Here is a 16,691-nt window from a genome sequence, read left to right as displayed (position 1 = left end):
AGCCTGATGAGGGGTGTGAGCCTGCTGGGGTGGAATCAGGGGAGGGGACAGCCTCCCCCGCTGCCCTCCCACATACCAAGGAGAGTGGCTCCTATGGAACAGAGACCAAAGTTCTGGGTAGAGCAGAGCCTGGCTTTTCAGGGCGTTGTCCTGGTGACTCCTGAATTAAGCCTACAAAGAAAGTGGCTGTCCCCGACCGGGGCCCTTTGACTTTTTGATCAATTCAGCCCTGGTCCCAGAGAGGCTGAGCTGTCTGAGGAGTCCCCCTTCCTCCCACCCTGTGAGTCCCTGTTCTGCCCTCTGCTCCCAGGGTATTATCTGCCACAAATGCCAGAAGCTGAGTACAAAGTGCAGGGCCAGCTACTTCCTGGGGCAGGCCCTCGGACCCAGATCTGCTCAGCCTGCCAGCCCCTTGAAGGACCAGCAGCTTGGGATGCGTTTAGGGAAGGCAACACTCTGCTTGGGGTTCTTGCGACAGCCAGCTCAGTAGGCAGAAAGGCAGATGTGTGCAAAGAGCACAGCTCCTACCATACTCAGAAAGCCTTAGGCGTGGACACACCCAGTCTCTCTCATACGAACACACGAAGCTGGAGAACCTGATGGGGCCGGTCTGTACACAGAGGATGGGGTTGGGCTTCGTGCCCGGGCAGCCACAGAAACCCACCCTTCCCTGCCTCAGAGGGCTCCTCCCGGCTGGCCTGGGTCCAGAGCATGGTCTCCTTGCTTTGCCTCTTCTCAGCCCTTTGAGAGAGCCTGGCCCCAAGTTCCAAAGCCAAACATCAGTTCCACCAGTCGACTGTTAACCTGGGGCCCTGGCAGACTGGGGTCTCCACCCTGCCCTACAGAGGCAGGAGACCAGCCCCAGGTCTGACTCAAAACAAACACCTCGGTGCAGAGAGCCCTTGGGGCCAACTCAACACACCCAAGGTGGGTGCCCTCTGGGAAAGGGCCACGGACATCCAAAGGCTTTCCGGAGGTCATCATTTGGTTTTTTCTGCTTCCCTGCACGGCTGAACCTAATCCACCTCCCGTGAGGGTGGACCAAGGGCAAAGAGGCAAAACGCTTCCAGAGAGCCAAAACCACGGGAACTGAGTGGGTGAGGGAAGAGGCAGGCGCCGTCACAGGGCTGCTTTGGGTGGGACAGCAACCTTGGGAGGGGGCTGCTCATTTCGTTGTAGCTGTGAACAGGGCCTGGGTGGGAGGCATGGTATCCAGAGAGCCACGATTCCGCCCCTTTCCCCACGGAGGGCCAGCACGACCCGGACCAGATACAGGGGGAGCTGAGCTGGGACCTGGGCCTCCCACTGAAAACAGATCCCACATGCAGCCCATTTACTAAGTGCCAGGGACCACACTGTACACCTTCACACTTGACCTTCACAACAGCTCTATGAGAAAGGTGCTATTCCTGGGGCATAGAGAGGCTAGCGTCTTCCCGTGGTCGCACAGGTAGGAGCCAGGATTCAACCCAGGCAGTCTGTTAGAGCCCGTATGCTTAGTCACTATTTTAATAAGAATAAATATGATGTTCAATGCTTTATCAGAATTATATCATTACATTCTCCCAAAATGCTAACAAATAGATCCTCTCGTCTTGGATTGGTGGGTGAGGACTTGGAGGCTTGGAGAGGTGAGGTAATTCACCCCAAGTCACAGGGTTTGGTAGCTGCACACCGGCAACTGGAGCCTCGGTCAACCTGCCTTTGGGGTAGTGCTTCCTGGGGCCTGACTTACCACAAAGAGCCCAAGCAGCCACCTTCCGGAAGGGACACGGCAGGGGGGTCAGGGGCCCACCCTATGCACCTGAGGAATCCCAAAATCCCTACCAAAAGGGAAGGCATTCAAATGAGATACAAATGTCCCCCAACTGAGCCAAGGCGAGGTCTTCCTCCAACACTGGCGCCAGAACTGGGGGCGCAGGGAGGGGCGATTTCTTGGGGGAGGCCTGTTGTTAAGCTGGGTAAACGTCTCCCCTGCAGCACGAGATGGACCTGCTGCGCCTCTCTCTCCTTGGTAGGAAGGGCCAGGGCAGAATGCCACCTGCGAACGCCCTTGCCTGCCCCAGAGTCCTTGGGAGGCCAGCGGCTGCCTCTCCCTCCCCACGAGTGCCCTATCTCCATGGGGGCAGGAGGCCAGGCCCCCTGTCTGTCTGGAGCCCACCTCCAGCAGGTTGATCAGGGCAGGCCCAATGTCCAGGGCTGCCGGGGCTAAAGTGCCCTGCTGAAGGAGGGAGCTGAGTTAAACATTAGCCCCAGAGGCCCCCCACGAAGTAAGTCAGACTCCCCGCAGGGATCTGGGCTGGGCAGCCAGGGGGGCGGTTCCGTTCCAGCTGGGTGACCAAACTACTGAAGGCTGGGACAGGTTGCTGGGACCAGTGCAGGCGGCAGCCTCCTCTCATGACTGCATCAGTGCTCTCTCCTCAAAACTCCCCAAAGCTTGCCAGCCTGAGGCTCCTTCACTGGAGCTGAGGAACAAGGGTATTCTCTTACTCCCCAGACACACTCCTAAGCTGGCCAGTGAGTCCCTTTGGCGGAGCAGTGTGAGTCTCTATAACCCCCTGGCACCAGCACAGAGAACTGCAGTCAACATCTGGAGGCCCAGAGAAGGAAAGTGACTTGTTCAAGGTCACAGACATAATTGGGGATGAAAACACAGGTCCTTGGACCCCCAGTCTACTGAGAAAACTGGATGTGGGTGGAGGTTTGCTATCCCAGCCAGAGGCAGAGGCCTGGTGACCTGAGTGGGTGGCCCACCTCTGGCCTGGCTCAGCACCCGTCTGGCTCCAGTGCCAACAACTACCCCTGTCACCGGCCGGCACGGGCTGGGTGAGCCCGACCCTCTAGGTTTTGGAGAGAAGCGTGGCCTCATCTGCGTGTTCCAAACTGGGAGCCCCTGGGGGAGGAGTGTGTGTGTGAACATTCCCAGCTGTTCATCTGAAGGTGAGCCAGGTACGTGTGCACACAGCATGCAGTGGCTTGCCTGTCACAGAGTGGGGTGGACACCCGCGTGTCCCTCGTACTGGTGCTTCGCGGATGCAACTCTCCTCATGAGCTCTTTGTGACCCAAATTTCCACTGCCCCACTGTGCTGCTGAGGAAGCCAGGGCCCCTGGGGTGAAGTTTCCACAAAGCTAACTGTACTCAGTGACAAGGACGGATGTATGCATGCCTTCGTCTTACTATTTTAGTATTAAAATATTCTTTACTTATGGAGCAGAGGATGGTGGGTGGTAATTGTCTTTTAATGTTCTTTCTTTGCAAAATAAAATGGTAGCAACACCATTTGGGGATTCGTATTTAAAAAGTGTTATGAATTTGTAAAAACCCAAAGCCGGGGAACCACTGCTGTGTGTGTGTGTGTGTGTGTGTGTGTGTGTGTGTGTGATTACTTCACTTATTTGTTTTCTGCCTTCCCGGAGAGTGGTCTGGCAGTTGTTTAGCGGGTATATATGAATGAGAATAAAACTGAAATGTCAGGGTGTGACTTACAAATCTGATGGTTTGGGGCCAGGGGATCCCCCTAAATCTCCACTCTGGCCTCTTTAGAGAAGGGGAAGCTGCCCTAGGAGCTTTGTCGATAGGGGTTGAGGGTGGGGATTCCAGACATCAGTTCTGGCAGGGGAGGAGAGAGATGACCCCTTCCCCCACTGCTGGCTGGGAAGTCTTGAGAACCCCTTGCCTTTGACCTCGGAATTCCCCATGTGACATGCCCTACCTTCGCGGATTCTCCCCAGAGGAAGTGACCGGCACATGCCTGCGGTTTTTAATGTCTGTACATTGAAGAGCTATGAAATGAACACCCCTATGCCAACCACTCACGTTAAGATGGAGGGGATTGCAAATACTTTCAAAGGCCCTTCCTCTCCACAAAGATAAACACTATCCTCAACTCTGTGTTTACTATTCTCTTGGTTCTCTTTACAGTGCTGCTCCGCAGCATTTCGGAATTGCTACACAAGACATCGTTTACTTTTGCATTTGCGGGGGGTGGGGCGTGTAAACCCGACAGAAATGCACGCTTCTTCCTTTTTCCACTGCGAGGTGAGGGTTGTAAAATTCACTCCTGTGGATACACTTAGCTGTAGCTCATCTCCAATGCTGTGAAATGACCAAAATGCCATCGCTTACTCATCCGTGGTCCCGTTGATGACACTGAGGTGGTTTCCAGATTTTTGCTACTATAAACGGTGCTGCCTGGAATACTCACGAGCCTCTCTTCTGCCGCTCCTGCTCGAGAGTTTCTCTCCCCAGGTGTGCAATTGCTGGGCCGCCAAGAATGATATCTTCGCTTTTGCTAGTCTGTACCACATGCACCCTCACCGGCAACTGTGGTAATTGCTGATGCCGTGATATCCTGGTTTTGCCCCATCCTGGAGGCCAACGGATACTTAGAGTCCCCCTACCTCCACCCCGATCTCAGCTTCTCCCCGACCCAGCTCCCAAAGTTACGCTCGGCAGGGTTTTCAGACTATTTGGGTTTTCCTGTTCTTCTTCCCAAAGCCAGTGAGTGCAACTCTCCAATCCTTTACCAAGCACCTACTACACTAGGCATAGAGTTGAGGGGAAACTGAGGTGAAGAAGGCATTTGCTCTCTTCTCAAGACACTCACAAGACACTCAGGTTGTCAGCACATGGGCACAGATATCTTGAACATTAACACGTCCCTCCCCCGCCTGTCCTCAGGGATCCCTCCATTCTCCCGCCTGCCCCGCCATAGAAAACAGGCGAAGCTGTCTTCTGAGCACCCACACTCCCGTAGCCAGCCATCTTTGGACAGCTCCCCCTGGCTTTCTCCAGGGACCTGAAATTCTAAGGAGTAGAGGCCAGGGATGCTGTTGACCATCTTATAATGCAGGGACAGTCCCCACCACAGAGAATTATCAGGTCCAAAATGTCAATAATGCGGAGGCTGAAAAACCCCTAGTGGTCTAAAGTCACCCTCCTCCCTAAGCCTCCTCCTCCCCCTGCGTCCCAGTCTCATCTATGGCACCTGCATTCACCCAGCCCCTCAGGCTAGGGAGGTGAGAGTTCTGGATTTCTCCTGGATTTCTCCTACTTCACCACCTGCCATCAGCCAACTCAGTCTTGACAATTCAACTTTCCAAGGCTCTTGCTCTCCAACACCTCTCCTCTCCCTCTCCCTGGCTGCCCTTGCTCAAGCCCCTTTCATTTCTTTTGTGGACTGTAAAGAATGGCCTCCTCCTTCCAATCTGACCTCATGACCTTTCCCATTCAGAGGCCATGAACCCTTTTGCTTATATTCCACACGAAAAGGTAACTCCTGAGCACCACACACTGGGACCTCGCCAGCTGCCCCCCATCTTTCCCGTCAGCCTTGGAAGGCATTCGAAGCTTCAGGCATATGAGTCGTCTCTCTGTTCCATAAGCACCTTCCACTTTTGCCCCTACGTCTTCCACTGTGTCTGGTAGTTGGATGCTCGACTGCCTTTTCTGGAAGTTGAGTTCCACTTAACTTTCAAGGCCCGACCAGATGTTCTTTCCTCTTTAGGACTTCCCAATCCCTCTATTAATCTCTCCTGATGACATAATTTCCATTTTTTACGAAGGTCTCTCTGGCAAGAGGCCTGGGTGTGCGGATGTTTGTGGAAATGTGTGTGCGTCCCCATTGCTAGAGTGAGAATGTCTGGAGGTCAGGAACTGAATCCTTATCATCTTTGTGTCACTGAAATCAAAGCCACTTGTTGATTGTAGTGGGTAGACTTACGTCTCCCCGCAAGATACGTTTAATTCCTATCCCCTGGTGCCTAAGAATGTGACCTTATTGGGAAATGGGGTCTTTGTGGATGTAATTAAGTCAACATGAGGTCATACTGCATGAGGTGGGCCCTCGTATAATGGCTGATGCCTTATTTATTTAAGTTTTATTTAGTTATTTTGAGAGAGAGAGAACTTGAGTGTGCACAGGGGAGGAGCAGAGAGAGAGGGAGGGAGAGAAACAGAGAGAGAGAAAGAATCCCAAGCAGGTTCCACGTTCTGGGCTGAGCACTGAGTCCAATGCACAGCTCGATCCCATGACCGGGGAGATCACGACCTGTGTCAAAATCAAGAGTCAGATGCTCAACCACTGGAGACACCCAGGCGCCCCATGACTGGTGCCTTTATTAGAAGAGGGCACTGTGGACACAGACACCTAGACATAGGGAGAATTCCACGTGACCATAAAGGCAGAGTTTGGAATGACACAACTGTAAGCCAAGGAACTCCCAGGATGGCCAGCCACCGCCAGAAGCCAGGAAGAAGCAAGGAGTGATTCTCCCCTCAGGGCCTGAGGAGGCAGTTTGTCTGCCAACGGCTTCATCTTGGACTTCTACCCTCCAGAACTGTGAGGAAATAAATTTCTGTTGTTCGAAGCCCCTGAATTTGTGGCACTTTGTCCCAAGCAGCTCGAGGAAACCACTATGCTGGCACAGCACCAAGCAGAGTGCCTGGCACATAGAAAGTGCCTAGTAAAATATACAATACCTGCCCCCAAAGAACTCTCTGGACTTTAAGATGTACCTAATTCACTTTTCCTTACTTCTAGAGTCATCTGCGTACCGACCTTCCGTGTCTTTGGGTTTTTTTTTTTTTTTTTTTTACATCCATAGAGAGGGTTTTGGATTTTGGACTGACAGATACCTGACTGTCCCCTGGCTTCATGAAGTGTCCCTGGAAGGGCCAGGCATCAAATGACTAGGAGTATTTTTCTTCCTAAGTTGAGGACCACTGGCAAACCCTGGAAGGAAAGTTCCCTTCCCTAGGCCCCCAGGGAGACAGCAGGCTGACAGACAGATGTGTCAGACCTTGTATCGGAGTATCCAGGGACACAGCTTACGACCATCCCCTCCCTGTCTTTCCTTGGCCGAGCAAACAGCTCTGGGTCCTTCCTTGGCTTCTGTTCAGAACTCTCTGGGGCCTTGTCAACCTTAACGCTGCTCCCCAACACTCCGTGATGGACTCATTTGATCCCCGCAATCTGGAAGGAAGCAAAGTGTCATTATTTCCACGACATAGAAGTGATTTGGCCCAAGTCGCATGGCTCATAAATGGCAGAATCAGAGCTCAAAGCCAAGTCTCCAGGCTCCCAGTTCAGCACTCACTCCTTAAACTTCACTCCTCACCTCCTATGCCAGGAAGGAAGGCTCCCCAGAGGAGGGGGTGTTTGGGGGGAAGGAGATGCTTAGCTATGTCTCTGTTTCCAGGTTTCTGCTCAGCAGCTGGCTTGCTGGTCACTGTGAGATCTCAGAGCTGGAGGGCACCGTAGAGACAATCAGTCCTGGGTCAGCGCCAAAGGGAGGCCAGGCTGGGGAGCAAGGTCGGAGTGCTGGCAGTTGACTCTCCTCCATCTTCTTTTCCTGGCACCTGGGGCTGCTTCTCGTCCCTCTCAGACCAGGAACAGCTGCTGCTGACCTTGCAGTTCTGATCCATCAGGGGTGATAAGACTCTCGGTGCTCAGTGACTGGCCCTCTCTCTGCCCACCTGCTGCTGGTTCCTGGCTAGAAAGCACCGACACCCACCAGCCCAGATGGGCCCTTTAAGGGACCCAGGGGGTGCTGGTGGTGCCTGAGTTGCCTTCAAGTGGCTCCAAAATTCCAGTCCTGGTTATCGGGTTCACTCCTTCCGGGGGGGGGGGGGGGAAGGTGATCTTCCTCTGCCCTGTTCCACACCCTGCCCCTCCAGCCCAAAGTCCAGTATCAGCAAAGCAAGGACAGTACCTTTGACATCATTGTGTTTTCAGAGCTGTGGGCGCTCAAATGTTTGCTGAATTGAATCTTCTTAAATCTCATTTTGTGGAGATGCTGGCTTTACAGGGGGCGCGTTTGGCAGTTTTGGATGCGGCATAGCGAAAGCACGACCCAGCTCATCTCGAGGTGGGGGTGGGGGGGTGCTATTAGGGGCGGGGTGGGTGCCGAGGGCCCGGGAGGCACCCAGGGCTGCAGACCCGAGGTTACGGTGCCTGCTCTAACTTTCCCGCTCGGCGCCTGCTCGTAAATTTCACGGGGCTAAGTCGGTTTACCGCCCGTGTGCTCGGCCTGACCCTGATCTTCGGGTCCCCTCCAGCCGCCCCACTCCCCGCCACCCCGGGCCCCGCGAGGCCCCTGAGAGAGAGGAGGCGGCCCAGCGCCGAGCTGGTCCGACTGGTTCTGAGCAGGAAGTCCCCCGCCCTCGCCGCGGGCGGCCGATCGACCCCGGGCCGGCCTGTGCGTCCGTGGGTCCGTCCGGCGGCCTGTCCGACAGCTGGCCGGCGCTGGCAGGCGCGCGGTCGGGCCGGCCGGGGCGGAGATCAATGCGGCTTTGTCGGGGCCGCCCACACCCCGGAGAGGCGGCTCGCGGCGGCGGGCCGGGCGGGCCGAGATAAGCGGCCATGTGACCCTACCTGGGCCGGGCGGCGGGGGAGGGGCGCGCAGGTGAGGCGGCGGCCGCCGGGCCCTGCACGCGCACACGGCGGCCCGCGGGCTCAGCGGCATGGCTGTCAGCAGGAAGGACTGGTCCGCGCTGTCCAGGTGAGCGCCGCGGCGGGCCCCGGGGAGCCGCACCGGGGTCTCCTCCGCGCGCCGGCCCCTCACCCCCCACCCCTTCCCGCCCGGGAGGCGGGCTCTGAGCCTTGATCCTGCTGGCCCTGCTGCTCCGTAAGGGGGGACGGCCCCGGGGGCACACTGGGGAACTCTTAAGTGACAGGGCGGTGTTCTCGCTCCCCGACGGTTTCCTTTCCTCCTCTTGGGGACTGTGGCCGCACACGGGGTGCTTGGGGGAGGCTGGGCCCGACCTGGAGAGCCCCCTTCAAACACGACCCCCTGCGGGGACGCGTTGGGGGTTTGGGGAGGCGTTTAAGAGTTACCGCCGCCGAGCCTCATTTCCAGACAAGCCTCCCTTGCTGCCACGTTTCTCTGGTAGAGACTGGGAGAGGGGGGCCCTGGGGAGGGGTCCCTCAGCCCCTCTTGCCGAGGAGGAGTGGGGGCACCACTTCCTCGGAGGGTCGGAAGTAGAAGGATCAGTGGATTGAGAGACCACGGCGCAACAGACACCGCCCCTCCCCCCCCCCCCCCCCCCCCCCCCCTCCGCCCCAATGAAGCTCAGATTCTGAGTTTGGCATTTTCGGGTGGTGTCTGGGCTGGATCACCTAGGATAGTTGCTGTTCCCCTTTGTGCCTCGTTCCTTATTTGTAGGGAAGTCCCTCAAAGGGTCAGGAAACTGGGTATCTAATCTCTGCCTGCTGGGCATCCTGTGACGGTTAGATAAGACTGGGGTGTTGGGGGGTTGTCCTGGAGACAGCGCCCCTCACTGTGGCTGGTGACCCCCGGTGACTCCTCTCGGAGCTACCCTGCACCTCTGCTCAGAAGTGTCCACATGAGCATGTTCACCTCCTTATCCCCAGCAGCATCTGTCACATACACCCATTTTGCCCTTGAGGAAACTGAGGCCCACGTAGTCGCTCTGAGCTGGATTCCTACTCCTTTGATCCCGTAGGCTTCAGCCAAGGAGAAATTGGCCTTTTTGACCCTCCCAGGTGGGCATTTGGATCCTGAGGCCAAGGCAGTCTCTGCAGGGGCAGACCAGCACCCTCCCCAGGCTTTCCCCATTAAGGCTGCTTTCAGGCATTCTCTAGTGCTCTAGAGTCTCCTTCCCCTCCCTCCAGAAGGGTCCCAGAGCTTCTCCAGCATCTCAGTCTCATCTCCCCAGGGCTGGGAGCCCACCTCCTCAGACCCTCAAGACCTCACACTGCTCTGAAGCACAGTGGCCAGGTAACCCCCCAGGTGAAGGGGCCCAAGGGATCTAGAAAGGGGATAAAGTAAGCCCCGAGAATGGAAGGAACTCAGTGCCCTGGAAAACAGGAACCTAGGCTGCCAGGGAGGTTGGACACACCCCAGGGAAGGTCTGTGCTGAGGGTGGAGCTTGGGGGTCCAGACCTTGGACTCTGTGTGTGGGTCAGTGTACATGGGGGTTGATGTGGGAGTGTCTTTTCTCCTAGGTGTGGGCATATCTGTGCCTATGGATGTGTGCCTGTATGTGTACATGCAGGTATATGTGTGGGCGAGCATGTTTATGGCCTGTGTGGTGTGGAGGCATCTGTGTGGGTAGTAGGTTCTTATGTGGCTGAGTTTGGGCCTTAGGAGTCTGAGTCTGAGTCTGTTTGGTGTGAATGTTTATGGGAGACCTCAGTATAGGGCATTGGGTTAAAAATGCAAACCACACACAACTTGCTCAGGAGCTCACAGACGGTGGGATGTATGTGATTTTGTGTCTGAGAGCATGCCTGGATCTGTATGGGGTGTGCGTGTGTGGTGGGTGGGCAGCTGGGGCATGAGAACTTTACAAATGGGAGCAGGGTCTGGTCTTAGCTTGTCCACTGCTCAGATGGACTTGTGGCTGCTGGGGTAGGACCGAGTTCCCACGGGATGTCCAGGGTCAGTGCCAGGCACGCCCTGGAGAACCAGTCCTGCCACAGGAGCCCCTGGCCGGCCCTCCCTGCTGGCCCCAGCCCTCACAGAGCCCCGTGGGCAGACACAGCTGCTGCCAACAGTCACCCTGATGAGGCACCTGGAACAGAGGACCGCTCCTTCCCTGCTCCCTTCGTGAACAACAAGCCTCAGCGGGCAGGAGGGAAAGGGCTGTGAGTCACTGTCAACCGAGTCTCCCAGGCTGGGGAGGACTATGGTGAGGGTGTGACCCGTGTGGCTCCAGCCAGGGCCCAGGTGGGGAGCTGAGGGCCGGCCTGCAGCCTAGCCTTGGTGTGAAGTAGGATTTCAGATGCTCCAGCCCTGGGCTGGGGGCAGCGGTGAGCTGGCTGGCAGGGCGCCCTGGTTAGTGGCCTCGTCCTTTCCTCCCTTGGCTGGCTGGGTGACGGTAGAGGCTGGGCGGGGCCTGTCTGCAGGGGGTGAGGGGTGGGTCTGAGAGTGCCTGGGACTGAGTAGCCAGCGGTTAATCATTTCCCTACCTGGGCCTTGAGCAGACCTCCCACCTCCCAGCACTGCCCTCCCCTGACACCTCTCCCTAGGCCATCAGGGCTAGAGGGGACTTCAGTGACCACCTGTGGTGACCCCTCATTGTGCAGAAGGGGAACCAGAGACCTGTCTCCCTCAGGGGTTGGAGACTGGCCCAAAGTCCCACAGCCAGTCAGAGCTGGGCCTCCCAGCTCCTCTTTCCTTCAGAGGTTTGCAAATCCTGCTCCTTGAGGTCCGGGGTTCTACAGATGCTTCTGGGGCAGCCTTCCCCCCCCCCTCCCTTCCTCTACTTTAACCAGAGCCGCTGAGCCTTGATCTGTTTTTCAAGCTTGTTTTGAGGTCCCCTGCAGGGCAGGGGCGAAGGGGTTTCTTCCTTAGATCTAACTTCTGTCTGGTCTGCAGCAGCTGATAGCGGTGTGAGTGCTGTATTGGGAAGGGTAGCAGCCCTACATGGAGGCAAAGACAGGGGTGTTGTCTCCGAATGAAGGCCAGGAGGCAGAGGAAAGGATTGTGGCAAAGGTGGGTGTGGTGGGGCAGCCTCCTAGGGCTGTGGCATCAGCTGGTGAGAGTGACTGGGACTCCTGGATGGTGGGGCCCAGGTTCCATCCTGGGCCTGGCTCTGGTCAATGTGTTGGCCACCGGGCTTTCCCAAACCTTTGCTCTCCCATGACCTCTGGCCTGTCCTGGGGTGGGGAAGCGCACAAGGTCAGAGGCCCTCCCAGCCTCTCCTGCTCCTTCCTCTGAATATATACCCTGTTGGGCTCTTAAGAAGGTGGGGCCTCACTCTGGCTGAGGGACAGCCCTCCCAGGACATCCTTTACCAGCATTTGGTATTGTGGTTAAGGGTACGAGCTTGTGAGAGGCTGACCTAGGATGGAATCATCATCATCTTCTTCTTCTTCTTCTTCTTCTTCTTCTTCTTCTTCTTCTTCTTCTTCTTATTATTATTATTATTATTATATTATTAGTTGTGGCATCTTGGGAAATTTACTAGCCCCAGTGACTTTCCATTTCCTCGTCTGTGAAATGGAGATAACACCGCCTTTCGTCACAGGGCTGTTGTGAGGTTCAATGTCAATGTTATTTGTAAAATACTTAGAACAGTGCCTGGCATTATAGTAAGCACCTCTATGTTACTGCCTTTACTTCTTGGTTCCTTCATTTATTGAGCTATTTACCATATTCCACAAATAGTTGTGCGCTGCTAAACGTTCTAAGGCCCTTCGTTACCAATTATTTATTACGGGGGTTTCGACAACTATACCTGCTGAGGCCCCTCCTGGATACTGACACCTGCCCGTCCTTCCCCCCAGTTCTATCCATTTCCTCATCTGCTAGCAAGTTATTGGCAATAGCATTTCTCCCCCGGGGTGGGGTGGTGGTGAAGGTGGTGAAGGTGAAGTGATTCTTGTTTTGCCAGGGGTTGAAGGCAGCCCCATGATTCGTGAGCAGCAGGGGAGTGACCAAGCCACCTTGGGTGCACTGTGGGGTCATGGCCTAAAACTGGTGTACATTCAAGGACACCTGGGCCCCACCTCCTGCAGTTCCAGCCCTGGAGACCCCTTAGGGTTAGGGCTGGACTGGGGAGGGGTGGGGGGGTGGGTGAGTCATTTCTGAGGAGACCAGGCTCTGGCAGATCACACTCCATATATGGCCCCACTGGAGAATAAACAAATAAGCTGCTTCCCCCAGGGCTGAGAGGAGCGTGTGGGAACGGGGTTGCTCAGGACCAAGGAATCCTGGAGGCTCCAGCCCAGCCCAGCTGGGTGTGGTCAGGGGAGAAGAGCTTCCGGCTTTGTGGGGCACTTTCCCGTGGATGGATCCTTCAGCTTTGGAGGACGAGAGCTGGTCCCAAAGTGTTCATGGGGGGAGGGAATAAGTCCCGAGAAGGAGAGAGCTGAAAACATGGCCTCAGATGAGAGCCCGATGAAGTTGGCATTTCCACGTCTGATGGAGAAGGGCTGCAATCAAAGCCTTATGGCCTTGACCTCAGAACTTAAACAAGATTCCCATAGGCCTTCACATGACCCCTGTAGGCTATGTGTATCTGAAGATTGATCATTCATTTACCACACACGAATTGATGATCTCTCGTGAACCAACTTCAGCTGAGGAATGGGAGGGCATCAGAGCCTGGCTCGTAAGAGATGGGCAGGTTGCCTTTGGGGGAGCTGAGGATTTGTCCCTGCTTTGTTCTTTTCCTTGTCAAGACAGAGGCTTTCGGTTCTCAGGGAGGAGGAGAGGCCTGCACATCTGAGAGTCAACGGTCACACTTGTTCATTCCACATTCACTGGCGCTTGTGTGCCAGGAGCCGTGATGCATGCTGGAGATGAGAGGTACCCTGGCCTGTGGTCTCTCCTCTCCCTGCAGGACAACAGCCTCATACTTTCCTTCCTAACTTCTCATACCTTCTCCACTCCCCTTTATTTGCCTGGCTTTAAAAAGAAAATAAAACTTGATGTGTGTCTATTGTATATAAATTACACCTCAATTAAAAAACCACTCCTGGGGGCACCTGGGTGGCTCAGTCAGTTGAGCATCCAACTTCAGCTCAAGTCATGATCTTGCTGTTCATGAGTTCAAGTCCCTCCTCGGCTCTGTGCTGACAGCTCAGAGCCTGGAGCCTGCTTTGGATTCTGTGTCTCCCTCTTTCTCTGCCCCTCTCATGCTCTGTCTCTCTCTCTCTCAAAAATAAATAAATGTAAAAAAAAAAAAAAAAAAAGTCATTCCTTGAGTCCACATTCTGCTCTAGCACTGTCCCATTTTATTTGCTTTTCTCTGAGGAAAGTTTCTCTAAAGTGTTGCTGGCTCTCACCGCTCCCTCGGTTTTGACTCCCATTCTTCCCTTGCTGGTCCAGCCTGGCTCCGGCCCAATCCGTCGAGCTGCCTTCCTGTGGACCAGACACTTCTGTTCTCTCTACTCTGTGCTGGTCTTCTTGTCCCCACCACCCCCTGCCCCTGTGGTCTTGGACAGGACCTCATTCCTCCCTTCAGGTTCACACTCCGCCCTCTGGTCTCCTTGGTCTCCTTTTCTTCTCCTCACCCCAAACAAGCCGGAAATGGAATTTTCCTCCCCCCACCAGCTCCCTAAACTCCTTCCTCCCCTGATCTTTCCCATCGTACTAACAGCATCAGGAATTGCTCAGGCCAGAAATCTAGCTTTCCTTGTTTCTTCTTTTTTTCTCCTCTCCATCCACAATCCCCCTTTGGCTCTGTCTTCAAAATGTGTTCCCAGTCCATCCCTTTTTCCTTCTCTCTGTCGCTACCAAGTTCACCACCGCCAGCATAGCTCTCACCTGGGCGATTGCAGGAGCCTCCTGATGGGTGCCCCTGTTTCCCTTCTCCCTCTGCCACCCTCAATTCTTTTTCCTTCAGCAGCCAGAGATAATAATAATAATAATAATAATAATAATAATAATAATAAATTCTGTCATGTCATTCCTCTATGTAAAACTCTCCAGTGGCTCTCCAGCACACTTGAGTACAACCCACATTCTTTCCCTGGTCTATGAAGGCCTTTTCTCTGGCCTCTCCTCCCTGTCCAAGGTCCCTGCGGGCCACACTCTCGCTCTGGGTCTCCCTTCCCCCAAACAGCCAGCTGTCACACCCAGGGCTTGGCACTTGCTGTGCCCTCCTCCTGGGCCACCTTGCCTCCAGATCCGGCTCCTCTGGCTTCTTCTCAGAGGGCCCTCTCCTCCCAGTCATCGTCTCTCACTTACCCCTTACCTGGTTCTCTTGTCCTGTGTCCCTTGCTGACGTTGCTTTGTCCATGTGCTCATTTCCTTGCTCACTGACCGCACCCCGGCCCCCTGCACTATGTGCTCCGTGGCCGGAAGAACTCTGTCCGTCTTCTTCTCTGCTGCACGCCGATCCCTGGAAGTATGCCTGGCACGTTGTCAGTGCTCAAAAATTACTTGGTGAATGTTGGATCAGCACGATGTTGGACTTAGAAAACCAGATCGGAGCCATCGTGTGGCTCCTTCTCCTCATTTTAGTAAAGAAAACCGAGGAAGAGGAAAGAGGGGGATGTGCACCAGGGGAGGAGGAGTAGACTCAGCCTTACAAGAGGCGGCCTTGAGGAATCTTTCCTTGGAGGCTCCATAGGTGCTTTTCATATGTGATTCTGTTTGCAAAATTTGTGGGTTTGCATGATATTTTTTTCCCCAGAAAACACGTCTGTTCCTTCAGTTGAGTCTTGGTTGCATGGCAATACTCTGCAAGAGGGGAAAAGGTCTAGAAGGTATAGGGCTGGGCAGAGGGATAGGCTGGGAGAGACACCTGATAGTGGCAAAAGGAAGGCCTTACAGTAACTCTGGGAGGGAAGAAGAAGGCCTTTTCCAGACTCTTCCTATCTGTAGGGCCCCAGATAGCATTGGGGGAGTCATAGGAAGGCTCCAGAGAGGGCTTGCTCTGCTGACTCTCAGGGCATGCTACTCTCAGCCCAAACTTTCTCCCAGGGCTCTGGGTGAAGCACATCTTGCTCCGCCAACCCCCCTACCTCTAACCTCTAGGCTTGCTCAGGCCCTCCTTTCTGCCTGGACTGCCAGATTCTCTCCAGCCCCCTGTCACCTCTATTAAAATCCTGTTCACCCCCCTAGGTCCAGCCCAGGTTCGTTCAGTCTTGTCTGTGAGCCTTTCTTGGTAATCTTGGCCTGCACTAATCATTCTCTCCCCTGCAGAGCAATTTCTTTGCTTTGGTTGGGGGAGTTATTGGTGGACATGCTTTTCTTTCTCACTCGATAGTGGGTACGTTTAGGGCAGGGACATTGCCTTGTTCTGTGACCCCCCCCCCCCCCCCCCCGTTGCTGACTTGCTGGTTCACTGCAGTTGCTTAGAGACATATTTGCTCTTCGCTTGGGATGGAAGGGTGGTTGGCTGGAAGATGGGGTGGGCTGGCAGTGAGGTGTGGGGGATGGTAGGGCAGGTGGCTAAAGATGATTGGTGGGTGGGTGGGATTGGGCAGGGAAGTGGGGGGTGACTGGGTGGATGGCTGTTTGGATTGACAGGTGGCTAGATGGGCAGGTGGTGAGCGCGGAAGGAGGTGGGTGGGTGGGTGGGTGACTGGCTGTGGGAGTGCCTGATTGGTCCTGTGAATGCAGGGTGACTGGGGGCAGGAACCCAAAGTAGAGTGTATGGAGTCCCCTTGCTCCCCGACAAGTGAAAGCTGGGTCTAGAAGGTGAGAGAGGCCAAAGAGCTCCTGAGAAGGGAAGTGGATACTGGAACCTTTTCCAGGTGTAATTGGCCTTATTTGTGAGTCTCCCCATTCTGAACGGCTGAGAAATCCCGCGGGTTGTTGGGAACCTCTGAGAAAGTTTTTCTGCCATTGTCCATTGATGAATATTATCTAAGAATCCAGGACCCAAAAGAAAAAGGAACTTGTCAAGTTTATCTCCCTCCTTCAGGCAGAACCGTGCCCACCCTCCCATGTTCCTAGTCACCCCTAGAGAGGGAGGCCCCACCTTCCCACTCTGGATTCCAGAGTCAAGTCCAACCCAGTGTTTGTCATCCTGGGTGGTTTTGTCCCCCAGGGGACATGGCAAAGACAGGAGACATTTTTGGTTGTCACAAGTGGGGGGTGGTGCTAAGGTATCTCTAGTGGGTAGAGGTTAGGGATGCTGTTCAACATCCTAAATTCAGCACAGCCCCTGCACATGAAGTTACCCAGCTGAAATCTCAGTGGTACCCGGGATAGGAAACTCTGGTCTGATCCAAATCCTTGTAGTACCTTTATTTGAAATTTAATTGAC

General features: G+C 54.9%; 1 protein-coding gene across 4 annotated transcripts in view; it reads left to right on the top strand.

The window, feature by feature from the left end:
- The first annotated feature begins 8,373 nt into the window (after window positions 1-8,373).
- Window positions 8,374-16,691, top strand: part of TNNT2 (troponin T2, cardiac type) — a 39,609-nt gene continuing 31,291 nt past the window's right edge. For 2 of the 4 annotated variants that reach the window (XM_058700079.1, XM_058700078.1), the window contains exon 1: window positions 8,451-8,503. In XM_058700079.1, the coding sequence (XP_058556062.1) occupies window positions 8,466-8,503 (38 nt within the window). In that variant the 5' untranslated portion in view covers window positions 8,451-8,465. Of the gene's footprint in view, window positions 8,504-13,244; window positions 13,280-16,691 lie in introns of those variants that run through there. The other 2 variants (XM_058700075.1, XM_058700076.1) reach the window with 2 other exon arrangements.

This window comes from Neofelis nebulosa, chromosome 15, assembly GCF_028018385.1.
Source record: "Neofelis nebulosa isolate mNeoNeb1 chromosome 15, mNeoNeb1.pri, whole genome shotgun sequence".
NCBI lineage: Eukaryota > Metazoa > Chordata > Mammalia > Carnivora > Felidae > Neofelis > Neofelis nebulosa.
Note: the sequence above shows the minus strand (reverse complement) of the source record. Positions and strands in the feature narration are given on the sequence as shown.